We start from the raw sequence: 16,057 nt of genomic DNA, 5'->3' as shown, positions 1-16,057 counted from the left end.
TATTACTCTCCATGTTACACCATTATTACACAGGTGTGTTTACCCATTTTACAGCCAAGGAACACTGTAATTACACCCATAGTACACACCTAAGACCAACATTACATCTGCACTCTGTTTGACAGATGTGTATGAATGAACATGGTGGTTAAAGGTTTTGGTTTTACCTTATAGCCTATCTTTATTTTTCTTGTTGCATGTGTGTAGAATTTGCACGAGCAGCATTTGAAGGCAACACAATTCAAATATCCTCTTTGTGTATATCACTTAAAACACAACAGCTTTTTTAATCTTAAAAATAAACTTCATAAAGAACAGAAATTGTGTGAATATTGAAATATTTCAAGCATTATCATGTATGAGTCTCTTTCAAACATGATTTATGGTGACATTAAATATCTTAAATGGTAAATATATCATATTTAAAAATACAATACGTATAAGTACAGTATTTGTCTGCCAAAAACAATCACTCTCTACTGATTCAATGCTGTGTTTCTCGCCTAAAAATAAAACAGGCCAGCTTTATCTCAGAAAAGGAACCAGGACAAACAACAGATGATAAAATCTCCTCCGTCTTACTCAGCAGACAGCGCTACCAGCTGTGCTTATCCTGCACACCCTGCAGAACAGCCCGCAGTGTGTGTGGCTTTGAACGTTTCATTAAAGAAACGGCATTTAGACCCACATCTTGCTCCCACAATAAACACTGGCATTTAGAGAATGACCCGCGCACCCTTTGCAGAAGTAAAAGGGCGGAAACTATAAAAAGGCCAAGAGCTATGAATAAATCATACCTTCTGACAGACGGTCGTATTATTATCTTGTTCACAGGCAGCTGGTGAAGTGTGCAGGGAATAGAAGAGAATAATTAGTTCCACAGTTTCTAATTTTATCTTCTTCCTCTTAATTGTATAAATGTAATTACTTGAAGAGGCTTTTTTCTCTCCTGTAGTTATATCGGTTTCAGTGCATGTAAACGGTCTGCAAAGGCTGGACTCCTTTGGCAACATCACTATGTAACACTCAGGCTTCTATTGGCTAGCGCTAACCAGTGTACGTGATAGGGGCGGGACATCTCTAAGCAGTTGACCAATCACCCAGCTAACCAATCAGATTGGCAGACTGGGCACTGGTTTCAGCCAGAGGGTGAAAAGAGGAGGAGGAAAGAGGAAAAATAAAGAGCTTTTTGGACGTTAAAGCATGGAGACATGTCCCAGGAGAGACACTACACACTGATATGAACAGAAAAGGGCCCCTTTAAAATGCATCCACAGGTAAAGGTAAACAGACCCCCCCTCACACAGGTACATTTCTTTTTATTTCAAAGAATATTACACATTTTGCTCTGTTTAAAAAAGCAGTTTTTAAAATCCTGGATAAAGGAACTTCTCCTGGAATATTTTTAAATATACAGAATTATACATCTGAGACTGAAGTGACTCGCCAAAGTTGTGTCCATGTCATCCTTTGATTTCTACAGAAAAAAACAAGGCATCCATTGGTAAATAAATGTTTACAAAGCTAAGGTGCAATGTCAATGTCACCGCCAAATAAAAACTGGTATTTTACAACTAATATACAATGCCTTTTACTAAGAGGCACGTAAAGCAAATATAGACAGTTTTGGCTAGAAATTATAACTATGGAGCAACTGCAATATACAAGAGTAGATTTAATGAGAGCGGCTCCTTCATTTCAACCCCGAAAACAAACCAACAGTAGGTTAAAAACATCACCTTATATTAACAGCAACTAGAAAATTGCCCCATTTACATTTAGCCTGGAAACTTCAGAGTAAGCAGGAGTTAGAATAATAATTACACGTTCTCCAGCCATGTAAATCATACATGTATAAGGTCTCTCTATATATAGATATATAAATCAAAGAACAGGCATTTAGTAATGACATGGAAAAGACGAGTATTTGCATAAAATAATCTCCTAACATGTTTCTGATAAATGGAAGAAGAGACCCCACACATGAAGAGGAGAGGCAGGAAGGTACTGATGAATCATAACCGTATGCAGCCATCACATTAATAAACACACAAACGATGAACTACTTCACCCTAAAGTCAGATGATGGTTAAGCCCTCGACACAAACAAACATGCAGACACACGCACACAGAAATGTCCTCTGTCAAATGCAACCGGATTGCATTGGAAGGCAGAGAGTTAACCGTTTAATAGAACTGTTAATGTTTGATAGGTGATGGATGCTGGTGACGCAGACACATACGGAGCTCCTGCCTTTTAACTTAACTTATTTGTACTAAAGCAAAAGGATGCACCTTCCTGCAGATTGAATAATAGCAGAAAGTGTTTCCATCTTTAAAAAGGGACAGAGAGATGCTCAGAATGACGTGTCCCTGCCTTCTGATGAATTCACCGTCTGACTTAAAAACAACATGATGGTAGAAAAAGCAAACATTATTGTAGATTATCAGGCCATGTTCACACTGATGGAGGTACATTGGAAAATGATGTTCAGGCGTCCGATGGGATTCAATACACACTAGCCAGAGAACTAGAATATCGTGCATGGTGTCTCCAAGCAACAAAGCTTTCCTTTTGTCATCCTTAAATCCATTTGTGTTTTTTTAGAAATGGTTCTGTAATTGTTAGTCTTGCAGGCTCACTATACTGGACACGTTTCTGTCTCACAAGCATCTGAGGGAACAAACCAGCCGTGCAAAGTCTAGCATAAAGTCTAGCATAAAGACTAGCATAAAGACTAGCATAAAGACTAGCATAAAGACTAGCATAAAGACTAGCGCTAAGGCTCTTTTTTTTACATGCAGAGCTCCTGTTTTACTCACTTATACTGTATTTTGTATTTGGCTTTATGGGTTGCCTTCAGCATTTTTGAATCGTGGCTGAAAATATGAAATACAAAATTGACAGGGGATTTATTGAGTTAAATGGCAAAGTAGATAAAGAAACCTTTTCCGTATTTATCTTCATAAGTGCGGACATGGCCTTGGACTTTTTGTTGCTAGCCCAAAACGGGACATTCTTTGACGGGGGTCCATTCAGAATTAACAGTTTTGGGGAGTAGCGTTGTTTCATTTCCTCAGAATCGGCCCGTTACATGGTCCTGTATCGGTGGCAGCTCTTCTTCCTGCGTGGACCTGCGATGTGTTCACTGTCAGCCTGGAAAAAGGAGCAGCGAAAGAGAGAGGAGCAATCTCCCGACGTCATGTTCAGCCTCATGCACACGCACACACACACACACACACACACAGTGTCCTGATGAACGGCAGACCTGCGTCACACACACACTTCAGGTATTTCTGTTTTCAAATGGTGTGTTTAACTCAGCTCATCAGGCACAAAAATGTCTAAAGGAATGTCCCTAGAGCAGTTACACCACACACACACACACACACACACACACACACACACACACACACACACACACACACACACACACACACACACACACACACACACACACACACACACACACACACACACACACACACACACACACACACACACACACACACACACACACACACACACACACACACACACACACACACACACACACACACACACACACACACACCACTGGAAACAGAAATATCTAAAGTATGTGTGTTCAGGTCTGCGGTGTGTCGGAGTTTTAGAGCAGAGGCTGCTGATAGTACACCGCCTGCTGCTGCTGCTGCTGCTGCTGCTGCTGCTGCTGCTGCTGAGGAGCCTGGTGGGGGGGGCCCACCATGGGGTAGGAGCCAGGAGGCATGCTAGAGTTGTGATAGGTCGACATGTCCATGGCCACGCCCCCCGGGTGTGGGTAAGGAACCTGGTTCATGTACTGAGCGTTCATACCACTGCTGGGAGAAAACACAGATCTGAGAATTAGTACCAGTTTGTATTTCCTGCAGAGCTTCTACGATTACCTGATCGTTATGTTCTCTTACCTCATGTAGGGAGGCTGAGCAGCTTGGCAGTTGGGGGGTGCAGAGACGTTGGGGGGCAGCGAGTGCAGCTGTCCGGGCTGGTCGCTAGGCAGAGAGTAGGTCTGCACAGGAGGACCCTGAGGCATCCCAGGAGGCATGTAGGGGCCGCCGGCCGGGCCCATGTAGCCCTGAGGAGATCACAAGATAAGATGGAGTGGTATTGATCCCCGTAGGGAAGTCCAGGTTTCATGGAAGCAACAGAATAGGACAGAAATAGAATAATAGGAGTAAAACATGTAGTAAGAGTAGGAATAAAGGGGGCAGGGGGAGGAGGCTTTAATAAGTGCTGAGAGCTGAGTAATATCACAAGTATGTAATATGTGTTATGTCTAATGATCATTTATAAAGTGGGAAAGAAACGTGCACTTTAGTCAGTTTTCCATCTGAGCTCTAGGGTCTTGGATTGGGAACCGAATGGTTGACAGTTCAGGTACCAATCGGACCTAAAGTGTGGACTGGTAGCACTGAACCCCCAACTGCTACCTTGCCCATTTCATTTTTGAAGTAGATTTATTTACTTCTTCTTCTTAAAGGGAAAGTAATCTGTGTTTGCTCGGTAAAATCTGGCATCACTACAGAGGCGCTGGAGGGAATACATTTTTACCTTTTGACAGAGCTAAGGCTATGATCTTATATTAAGCGGGTTAAATTAAAGGGTAACATAAAGATATCAAAATGTCTGTTTATAAACTCTCACACGAATCATACAGTTTAATCTATGTCTCCTTTATCCAATCATGTGCTCACTAATTCACAAACACATGCATATATTTATCGGTAATCCATAAAAGCCAAAATCATTATTTTTTGGGGGCAATTTAGGCAAATGTCAGAGCCTAGAAACCCAGATATTTTTTTCCCTTTCCTCAGTAAGTTCATATCTGTCTCTGTCCCGGGATGAGACTAGCAACACTAATAAAAGAGAAGTGGATTATTGTGTATTTGGCCCAAAATAATGTCTAGCTACTGGGATATGGCTACAGAATGTAAGATATGAAACCACCTGGCAGTTGTTGGATAAATAAAGAGCAGACTGTTACAGAAAGGGTTGCCGGGTAAAGCACCAGGTTTGTACATGTGCAGTTTTATGCGCTTGTGTTTATAAACATCCCTGTCGCTGCAGGTGCAATAACAACCTGGTATTTCAGAGCATCTGCAGAAAAATAAACAACAAAATGGAGCAGCACTCTGGTGTGGGGCTGGCCGGTGAAGAGCACATTTTTCTAAATCTCAGAGGAGAGACAGTGACATCAATCATCACAGAGAAAACAGCCAGCAAGAAATCTCCAGGGAGGAGGAGAGGCTGACTGAATGTCAAGCCATCTAAAAAACTGCTCTCTGGCCAAATATAACCACTAGTGGATGTGAGGAATAAAAAATGACACTAATAGGAAGATATAATCACCGTGTTCCTGCTCTGAAAGATTTCCTCTGCATTAGTCGTCTCACATCACACTAAGAAATCAGAGAGAGTGAACTCTGATGTTTAATATGCAGAGCAGTGGCAGGTGGGACACAGTTGTCAAAAACTCTTCTTTACCTCCTTCAGTGTCTACCAACCTCTGACTGAACCCGTGGATAAATTACACATGACTTGTTTTTTTATCGACTCGACACGCTTCACATGACAGAGAAATATGAGCGGAGCACGTTTAGATCATCTGACCTGAAGCTGGCTTAGCATGCATATTAGGTTAGTAAGCAACCTTCCTTCGCCGTCATGAACTCAAGTGGCATTTCAGTGAGACTGGAGAGCTGCTGTTTCATTAGCATTCATGTTCATCTCGCTAATGAAGAATCCAGCTCTTTGGAGATCTTCAAATACCTTCCTTTAGTTATAAAATCCTCTTCATATCACGTTTGGAAACAATGCTGATGTAGAGAGTGAGTACAGTCTAAAAGGCTAAGCTAGGTACTGCAGTTATTCTGTATTTTCCGTTGGTTGCATGCTGCTGCTTATGTGATTGATTTTAAAAGGACATGGGTAATCATAAATCCATATTTGGCCGCTTTAACGCATTTCTTCTGACCTGCATGGCAACAGCTGATCCTGCAGGAGCATACTGCGTCTGCATCTTGGAGTAGGCCGAGTAGAACGGAGCCTCGTTCATCAGCTTGTTGTAGAGCTCCAGCGCCTCCAGCACCTTCACGTTCAGCTCGGACAACTCCGAGTGTTTCCTGCAACACAGAGAGAGAGAGAGATTTGTTGGGCATGGAAGTTTTTTAACAGCTCAAGACGCAGACAGATTGTCATTGAAAGTCTCTCAGCTAAGACAGAAATGTGGAAGAAGAAGAAGAAGATATTTTGCTTTGTTATTATATACTTATACACACTAACATACAATACAAATATAAACATGTCTGAATCAACACAAGCACAACCACAGGAATTAAGCTGCTAAAATGTACGTTTGCTAACCTCAGGCACTTATGGGCTAATCATGTCTATAGATTTGAGATGTCTTAAAAAATCCGAGGCACAATAAAAGGTTCAAGTTTAAAAAGTTGTGGGCCTTTTTTTACCCAAGAACAAATAATTACCTTCCCAGATATTCATGAACACAGGATCCACTTTTTTCATTTACATACATTTATTATATTTTAAGATTTAAAAAAGAAATAAGACTGTTTTGTTGTCCTTGAAGTTGCAATGCCTTCCATGTTGTTGTGTTTTGTCACAGCCACTTCATCTTTGCTGTCATGTCGTGAATAAAGAGTATATATATATAAAGATGTCTGGTAGCGCTACCTGTCAATCTCCTGCAGCTTCTCATCGATCATCGGGTTCATCTGCTCACATGCACCTGTTCACATATTGACAGTAAGGGGGGGAAACAGAAGCAGGGGTTAGAGGAAAACACTGCTGCTCAGATTGTGTAAAGGACTGGATTTACAGCAGCATTATGGGCTGTACCCTCCAGCTGGATCAGCTCCTGGGAGTCGGGAGTGGAATCTGCAGGATCTGCGTTCTGCAGCAGAGCCAGCGTGCTGTCCATCTTCCCCTGCAGACAGAAGAGAGACCGCAGGGTTGGCGGTGTGATGGAGGAAAGATGTGTGTGTGTGCACTGAGGAGGGTGTAATACCTCGTCAATGAAGACGGGCTCCGGCTCCGCTCTGGTTTCCAGGCTCGTCTCTTCAGGGGTGGAGGACTTCTCAATAAAAGCCACTGTGGAGGAGAAGGCTGGGTTCAATTAGCAGATCTGAACCTAACTGGCTTCAGTTTTAATGAAACAACACAAGAACACAGAGGCTGGTATTCTTTCTAAATAGTACAACATAGGTTAGTGTGCAGCTGAAGGAGCTACAACGTTTTTAAAGGGGTGTTATTCTGCTCATTTTCAGGTTCAAATGTATGTTCTGCCTCTTCTGGGACATGTCTCCATGCTTTAATGTTCAGAAAGCTCTTTATTTTTCTCATACTGCCTGTGCTGTAGCACCTCTTTTCACCCTCTGTCTGAAACCAGAGCCCAGTCTGCTCTGATTGGTTAGCTGGCCGGACTCTGTTGTGATTGGTCAACCCCTTAGAGATGTCCCGCCCCTTAGCCTATCTATAGGGAAATCCTAAAATAATGTGTCCTCTCTTAATAGAAAGACCAACCTGTCTCTGGCTCCGAGTTCAGATTGGTTGTGACAAAGTTGGAAGGAAAGAGCCCGACTCCTCTGTGGTTCTCTCCTTTCCACCAGTTTGGATCGCTATAAATAAAACAAGGAAAACATCAAATGCAGGAGCTTCTGAGAGAGAGCCATGCTGAGATTCAGACCAGTTAACAAACATGAATTCAGAATGTTGAAGTCTGGCAATGACCTGCAAAAATAAACAGCTAAATGAGTCATCAGATGCGTCCCTTCGTTTAATTATTTAGAACAAGTTTAAAATGTGGGTGTAAAGAATGATATGGCTCTCTTAAATAAACAAAAGCATTAACTCATACATCATATTTACCATGAGTGGATATCAGAGTGAATGCACCTTTTTTTTAGTTATCTCACTCACATTTTTCTTAACTGCATATATCTGTGATCAAATACTGTACAATAATTAAACCAAGCACAAAGAATAAATACATAAATAAGTGTGTAGTATGTGGTTAAGACATATCCTACAATTAAAATATGCAAGGTCATTTTTTCAGATTTTAGGGCCTATTTCTAGATGCTTTTTAAGACAATATGTCCCTTTTTTTAGATGTATTAAAGGTAGGGTTTATTACATGGGCGTTGAATTGGAAGAATATACGGTATAAATAGGGTCATGATGCCTGTAAGCATCTCATAATCTAAAAATGTCACTGTTGAGAAAGAAGTCTGCAACATCAATGGCAGAAACTCTGTCTGGTTAGAGGATGAGGCCGAGCTGAGTCAGGAGGCATTACCTGTCGTCCAGAACCAGAATAAGTTCTCCGGATTTGAAGGTCAGCTCGTTGTCTTCAGCCGCCTCGAAGTCGTAGAGCGCTCGCACCTTGCGGGCCTCCTGACCCCCGTTGGTGTTGGTTGGGGGGTCAGAGGTCAGGGCCAGGGGTCGCGTCTCCACCTGCTGCTTCTGCTCCTGCAAGGACAGCTCGATGGCTGGAGGAGGAGGAGGGAGAAGAAGAGGAGAGAAGTGGAGAGGAGATGAGGAGGAGAGAAGAAGAGGAGAGGAGATAAGGAGGAGAGAAGAAGAGGAGAGGAGATGAGGAGAGAAGTGGAGAGGAGATGAGGAGGAGAGAAGAAGAGGAGAGGAGATGAGGAGAGAAGTGGAGAGGAGAGAAGAAGAGGAGAGGAGAGAAGAAGAGCAGAGGAGATGAGGAGGAGAGAAGAAGAGGAGAGGAGATGAGGAGAGAAGTGGGGAGGAGATGAGGAGGAGAGAAGAAGAGGAGAGGAGATGAGGAGAGAAGTGGAGAGGAGATGAGGAGGAGAGAAGAAGAGGAGAGGAGATGAGGAGGAGAGAAGAAGAGGAGAGAAGTGGAGAGGAGATGAGGAGAGAAGAAGAGGAGAGGAGAGGAGGAGGAGAGAAGTGGAGAGAAGTGGAGAGGAGATGAGGAAGAGAGGAGATGAGAGGGGATGAGGAGAGGTAAGTCAAACACATGGACTCAGCCTCAGGATTTAATCTATTAGTCCATTTTATGTCGTAGCACTTTAACAGTTCTCAGAACAGCACTCTAGACTGAAGAAATCAATAAGGCAGGCAGCAGAGCAGCCTCCTGATGCATTAGAAGAACATAAAACCCAGTCGATAAATAATTAGAACTGCTGTACTGTTTTTTCCGACAATACTGAGTCCAACAAATAATAATAAGCCGCAACAATTCAGTGCTGGAGTTGGAAAATACATGCATCTGTTGAAATGAAGTGCAGTAATGATGATGGAGGTGTGTGTAAGTGAGCGTTACCTTTGGCCAGGTTGTCGTCATCATCCAATGCTTTGCTCGCAGCGGGTGTGCTGCCCTTTGTGCTCGACCCCTGTGATCAAAATACAAACATAAGGCCATATATTTGTGTGTGTGTGTGTGTGTGTGTCTGTGTGTCTGTGTGTAGAACTAAAGCATTAAGGGCTAGAAGTGCAAAACAGATTTCCAGTGACTTTACTGCCACCTACAGTTTCTGTTTGGTACTGCACGTTGTACTGCTCTAGCTTTTTCATGGAAGTATGTTTAATAAAGATGGTGTGGAAGCCACCTTTCATCCACGGTACCTAATAGGTGCAGTTTTTTATTCCAACTAAAAAAGAAGAAGAAATCTGAAAAAGGCCCCCCACAGAGTGGTAAAGTATAATGTTATGGTGGCTTGAAAGTATGAGTCCGAACACAAACAAAACAAATACTTCCCGTCCACAAACGATATCAGAGTTCAGCATGAAGGACGGCTGAAGGTAAATACTAAGAAACTGAGTCACAGCTGGAAGGACACCGCCTGCTGCTTTGTGCTCATCAGCTGATAAGAGATGAAATGTCAGACCTGCTGCCTCAGGTGCCAGCTGCTCCCCATTAGAGCAGGTTTACCACAACATTATACACACCAGTACAGCATAATGGAGCCCAGCCAGGGGTAACAAAGGGAGGATCAGACAGCCAATTAGAGCCAAGAGATTTCTTTAAAAGCCACAATGATGTTTATACTTTCAATCCATGTTCTTAGCTGTCTGTTTATACTGGTATTAAAGAGGGGATTGTTCAGAGCTGAGGCACTTATCCAAAGTGAGTGTTTTACATACAGTACACAACAGACGATATAAAACTAAATCAGTTTAAAGAAGCCCATTTTTTAAAGTTTCCCTTTCCTGTAGTGTGTTATATGGGGTTGTGTGCGTGTAAAGGGTCTGCAAAGGCTAAAATCGCTGTGTCCTTCTCCTTTGTTTACTTCAGTAAGATAATGACATCACAATGTGAACATTAAACCTGAACATGAACCTGAAAATTGGCCGAATATGTCCTTTGAAGCATTCGTTATACCCAGGATAGAAACATTTATTTTATCAGACCACAGCCTGAATCAGAAGGTTTGTTTGTGTGGTTGTGTCACATGAGTAATGTCAAACTGACTCGAGTCACACGTGCGAAACCTGTGGTTTGAGGCAGCGGCAAACCACAAACTTCCTTAAAACCAGTGTGTGGTGGCTTTGAAGAGGCATAAACACAAGCTTCGGATCATCATCACAACAGGCATTTTCAATATTCTTAACACACAGCAAACTTTAACTGTTGGTGTTAAATGATTCCCTTCTGTCCTCACCCACAGTAGCACTGTTTGGTCTTCAGCATTTACAAAAATAAAAGGTGTGAAGAATGAATATACAGATCATAAAACATCTCAAAAAGCAAAGCCCTTCAATGAGCGACAGACACTCTGAGCCACAGAGAGACGATGACTTCAGATGAGAGACATTTGTAGGTCAGCAGCAACGGGAGAGCAAAGTCCACTTCAACCCTTGACACACATATCTAAGGTGTTACATAATGAACCGCACATCACACACAGAACAGAGCAGGAACCGGCTCTGTCAACAGCGGTGAGGGCAGATCTTAGGACATAAACACACAGAACCAGGGATTATGGGAAATATGTGGAGAGGAAATTCCACAGTAAGCACGGACAGACAAACTCCACCCCGCCTGAAGCGCCACACAACACAGGCCTTTATAAACGCGTCCACACACACTTGTTCTGTTATTGTGGTCAACTGTAATTAGGGGGGAGGCAACCAGCATAAGAGAGGGAACGGAAAGCTGACCTCTAATGAAGTTATAAAATGCAGTATGATAGTGATAGGGTGGAAGTAAATGCTGCTAAATCTGTCTCTGCCCAAACGCTTTTCTGTTCCAACAGCCCCTCTTCGGCAAGCAAACAAGAAACAATTTGGTAAGAAATCTGACCACCACCTTCCTTTAATCTAAGAGACCAGCCTAGTCCACTTTTAAAGCTAAATAATGGAGCCTTAACGTGAATATTTTATGTTTGTTAGGATAATTCTACCAAGCTTTTAGTGTACAAGGGAGGCATGTTGGGTTATTGAACATTAAGCACTATAAGGGTTGAATGAGGAGCCAGATTTGAGGACAGTTTGGTACATTTCTGAGGATCTTTGGGGGGGGAATATTGAGATAATTTGAATGCTGGTGTGTAGACAGAAGTTGATTTGTTTATCAATTATTTTTGGCTATCCATTATAAAGGTGGAAGATATTGAGTTTTTACCTTTATGCCCATTGGTGAAATATTATTAATTGTACTAGGTTAAAAAAAAGCCACACACACACACACACACACACACACACACACACACACACAAGTCTTTAAGTGTTGTCCTCTGTGTTCGTTGTGTGAAAGGATGCATTGAATATAATAGAGAACATCAGGATGAAGGCTAGATAGCATATGTTTGCACTGTCGATGTGTGAATCCTGACTTTATTTATGAGGTAAACTAACCTGTGATGATGGTGAAGGGAAGCTGATGCCCTCGTCCTTCAGAGACTTGATGGTGGCGCTGATCAGGCTGAGCTGTGGGTCCTTCTGGAAGTCTTCTGCCCACTCCACCATCAGAGCCTTCAGCTTTTCACACACCTTAGAGTGGGCCTGCAGAGAACAAAACAATGCATTATTGTTGCTCGAGGACAAACGTAGTGATGGATATATCTGTGGCATTACAGTGAACCTCCTTCAGAGTGTGTGAGAATGACTGGTCAAGACACAAAGAGATTAAAGACATATATGGTTATAAAATAAGGCTTAATGAGGAATTGCACATACCCTGCCCAGCACACTCCGTACTTCACTGGAAAACTCCCTCGAGCAGATTTCCAGGTGGAATATTTTGCCGCAGTTTGAAACACAAGCACCCAGCAACTGTGAAGAGGGTTAGATGATGTATTCATAGCAGGTGATTGTTTTATTACTCTAAACGGATTGAATGACAATAGGGCTTTAATAAAGGAATCAGTGAATAAAGGGATCTAATTATAGAGCAGACCATGTGTCAGTATGATGACTCAGAAACAGATCTCATATTTCTCATTCTCTCTTTATGAAATCCTCCACTTTCCTCCATGGGAACATTAGATCAATTACAGCTCAACTACAGCTAAATTGACCTGGTAAATAATGCATTTCCCTTACTTAAATGTGGGAATTTGTGCAGAGTTTGTCCTTCCCTAATTCTATATAGTCACACTTTAAAATAGGTAGGATTCGATGTTATTTGGAAGTGTTTCTGATGTAAAATAGTCGGGTTTGGAGCAGAAATGGATGGATGCTTGTGCTGATGGTGGACGTAATGTGGATATTTACGAAGGTAGAGTGCTTGCTGGGAAACAGTTAATGTCACACGGAGGATATTTCTTAATAGAGTACTCACATTGATGGCCTGCATGGCAACATGAGGCACTTTGTGGTTGACTCTCTTCATAATGGATCGCAAGCTGTCCTTCGGTCTGAAACACACAGGGAAACAGAACACAATTCAATGCTGGAACAAGAATTACTAAACAACATTTAACACTATAGATGCTGGTCATATTGAGATCTGGTTTGGATTATTTTCAAATGTAAAGGTTTATAGAAATGAACTGAACCTAAATAATGAACTATGTAAACCACAGTTCTGCTCAAATGTTAAAGATCTCATATCAATTAAAGCAAAATGCCTTTTTCCAGCTTACCCATTGGCTGTTGTTCCAATCTTATCACATATGTCCATAATGAGCCCCCAGTCATCTGTAGTGTTGTTTTCATTGGTTGACTTCTCTGGAAATATGGCAAAAAGGACACAGTGCATATGGTCAGATGAGTCTTCACTGGCATCACGGCTGACCCAGTGGGCAATCGTTATAGCAATTAATATCAAGCGTTAACCTGACACACATTAGAACTGGTTAATGTTGTCACAAAGCTTAAAGTTAAAAGACATATAAGGAGAGTAATAAGAGTTGTATTGTGTACACTTCCAATAGTAAACCAACCCGATCTTCAAGCATTTCCACATGTGATCAGTTGTGTATGTCTAACAAAAGCCTAAATAACAGCCAAGCTAATAACATGGCACGAGGTTGAAGTGTTAAAGACCATACAGGCTCCCCTAAAAGTGAATATCTTACAGCTCATGCTAGTGGAAGGGGGATCTATAGTAATATGTTAGCAGGAAATAACTAAAATGCACATTTCCAACTAATATAAGCCCCTGTCGACTCGTGACTTACATCCTCCTGACTACATCACAGTCAGAGAGCCAGTGAAATGTTAGAGTGCACTTTTGTTTGGAGCCAGAAGTCCTGTGGTGTTGCAGGGACAGATATGAGTTACGACCTAGGAAATTTGCATGACCTTATCCATAACATGGCTATAGGAACAGACAAGTGGAAAGACAATTTGGATTTGGGCAGCAATCCAATCATCCTTAGGTTCATTTCTTAGTTAATTGTTAGATCAATAAAATGTGCTTTAACACATTTCTGTCAACTGGCAAATATATTGACCAACAGTAAAAGTCCCCCTTCCTTGTGATATTTTATTGATTGTTTAATTGAAAAGCTTAAATATGTATCCTAACACAACACCTTTGAAGATAATACCTTCACATAAGTACAACTGTAGGTCATTTACTTTACATAGAGTACCATTGTTGGTAATAATGTATTAGTAGTAGTAACGTTACTTCTTCGCCCAATTCATAAATAGGTTATTTACAGGAGTCGTAAATTGATTCTCTTGCTCTGCAAATGTAGACATAACAAATATGTGTAACCAGAGGTGGAAGAAGTACTCATATGTTTCAAGGTTTCAAGGTTTTATTGGTCATATGCACAGGGTCGTACTGTACTTTAAAGTAAAAGTCCTGCAATCGAAATGTTGCTCAGGTAAAAGTACAAAAGTATTAGCATCGAAATATACTTAAAAGGTGCCAAAAAATCAGATTGGCCCATATCAGAATAATATATGATATGTTTTGATTATAATTATTTATGAAAGCTGGTAATGGTGTAGCTAGTTTCAATGACTGTACACAATTCAACTCTGAATGTTAGTGGGTTAGAAGAAGAAAATACTAAATACTCAAGCACTATTACCTCAGAATTGTACTTAAGTACAGTACTTGAGTAAATATACTTAGTTACACACTGTAGGTAACGTAATGTATCCAATACGCCCTGATTAGAGATCATATGATGTTGTAACTGACGTTAGCTAGTCACGGTTTATATGAATCACACTGAAAAACATCAACAAGTCTCTTTTATGAATACACTTTAAGTACGTTTTTGACATCTAGTCAGTCAGCTACACACTTACAAAACAATTGAGAATCGTGGGTGCTTTTGATATAAAAAACTAGCCACAGTAAAATAAACTTAGAGCGAAGTAAAGAAGTTAAGCTAAGCTAAGCTAACGTTAGCTTCTAGTGTTGTTGGCCCTATCGTTAGCTTTAGCTTTAGCTCGGACAAAACATCAAAGAAACAAAGCTTCACTTACCGACATCTTGGTCAAACGGATTTTGAGCAAACAAAGGCATGCTGACGATTTAAAAAGAGCCAGGAAAATTTGACGAAAAATAAATATCTAGTTTGATTTCCAGACTAAACGTAAACAAATATCTCTTCCTTGTCCATTAAACACCAGTTGCTCTTCCGGAAACTTGGCTGTCTTGTATGATGCCTGAGCAATATTATTTAATAGCGAAGTGTACGAGACCAACTGCGTTTTATTCATTTATATCCGTTGACTGGGATTAATTACAGTTCATTTAATTATTTTAAGAACAGCATGTTGACAAAAAAATCCTAAAAATGATCCACATCCTGGCACTTTATTAACCACCTTTATTTCCCTAATCATTGGAGACCGGTGAAACATTGGCATCTAGTGGGCAAAGGAAAAATATAAATCAAATGTTATTTTTACAGCCCAAAATCTCAAAACGAGTTGGTCTCAGTGGAGAGTCGACCCCCCTTTCTGTTTTTAATAATTGTAGCTATTGTGCATATGACAATGAAGCCTTTGCCAATGGGTCAACAAACACAATTTCAGACCTTGAGAGATAAAATAGTGTTTCAGTGTTGTTTTTGTTCATTTAAAATATCCTTACTATTCTACATAATTTAACTACGAGGAGGACTGAAATTGTGTCACTGCCATTTTTGTATTCCTTTATAACTTATAACATTAATCTGTTTATAGCTCACATATGTATTCATTAATACAATAAGCAATATGTTATTTAACTGTATAGTATGTAATTTTATATTCTGTTTTAGATTATTGTATTCTATTGTATATGTATATGGTTCAATGCCTATGCATTCACTTGCACATTGTTCACTTACATTGTTATTTCAATTCCGTCTTTTCTTGCACTAAATGTATTACTTTATGACTTTATGTTGCATTGCTGGAAGAACCGGGGTTATAAGATTTATACTGCCATAACTACACTGTAGCTACGGTGTGTATATATATATCACAATAAAACATTTGAACCTTGAATCTTGAATTCAGCATGCATGTGGTCTGCGACGCGCAGTAGGGGGCGCGCCTTTCAAAAAGCATCTCCCACCGAGGAACTGACAAAGAGTACAACGTTAGCTCAAGATAGTTCATGTTGTATCAGAAATATTCAACTCT

At 40.9% G+C, this 16,057-nt stretch overlaps 1 protein-coding gene across 2 annotated transcripts; it reads right to left on the bottom strand.

Annotated features, from left to right (window-relative positions):
* Positions 1-1,299: 1,299 nt before the first annotated feature.
* On the bottom strand, positions 1,300-15,094 carry stam2 (signal transducing adaptor molecule (SH3 domain and ITAM motif) 2). 2 transcript variants are annotated; one of them, XM_063887891.1, is made up of 14 exons: positions 14,909-15,094; positions 13,102-13,186; positions 12,798-12,873; positions 12,194-12,289; positions 11,873-12,019; positions 9,339-9,408; positions 8,343-8,535; positions 7,568-7,662; positions 7,053-7,135; positions 6,884-6,971; positions 6,719-6,773; positions 6,000-6,147; positions 3,931-4,097; positions 1,300-3,843 (listed from the first exon to the last, which is right to left on the bottom strand). In XM_063887891.1, exons 1-14 carry the CDS (start codon positions 14,946-14,948, stop codon positions 3,633-3,635), a joined length of 1,554 nt encoding a protein of 517 aa, XP_063743961.1. In that variant the 5' UTR covers positions 14,949-15,094; the 3' UTR covers positions 1,300-3,632. The 2 variants fall into 2 exon arrangements, with proteins under 2 accessions (XP_063743961.1, XP_063743962.1); XM_063887892.1 differs by having other exon boundaries at positions 1,300-3,840.
* Between the last annotated feature and the right edge of the window lie 963 nt (positions 15,095-16,057).

This window comes from Eleginops maclovinus, chromosome 7 (genome assembly GCF_036324505.1).
Source record: "Eleginops maclovinus isolate JMC-PN-2008 ecotype Puerto Natales chromosome 7, JC_Emac_rtc_rv5, whole genome shotgun sequence".
In the NCBI taxonomy this organism is placed as follows: domain Eukaryota; kingdom Metazoa; phylum Chordata; class Actinopteri; order Perciformes; family Eleginopidae; genus Eleginops; species Eleginops maclovinus.
Note: the sequence above shows the minus strand (reverse complement) of the source record. Positions and strands in the feature narration are given on the sequence as shown.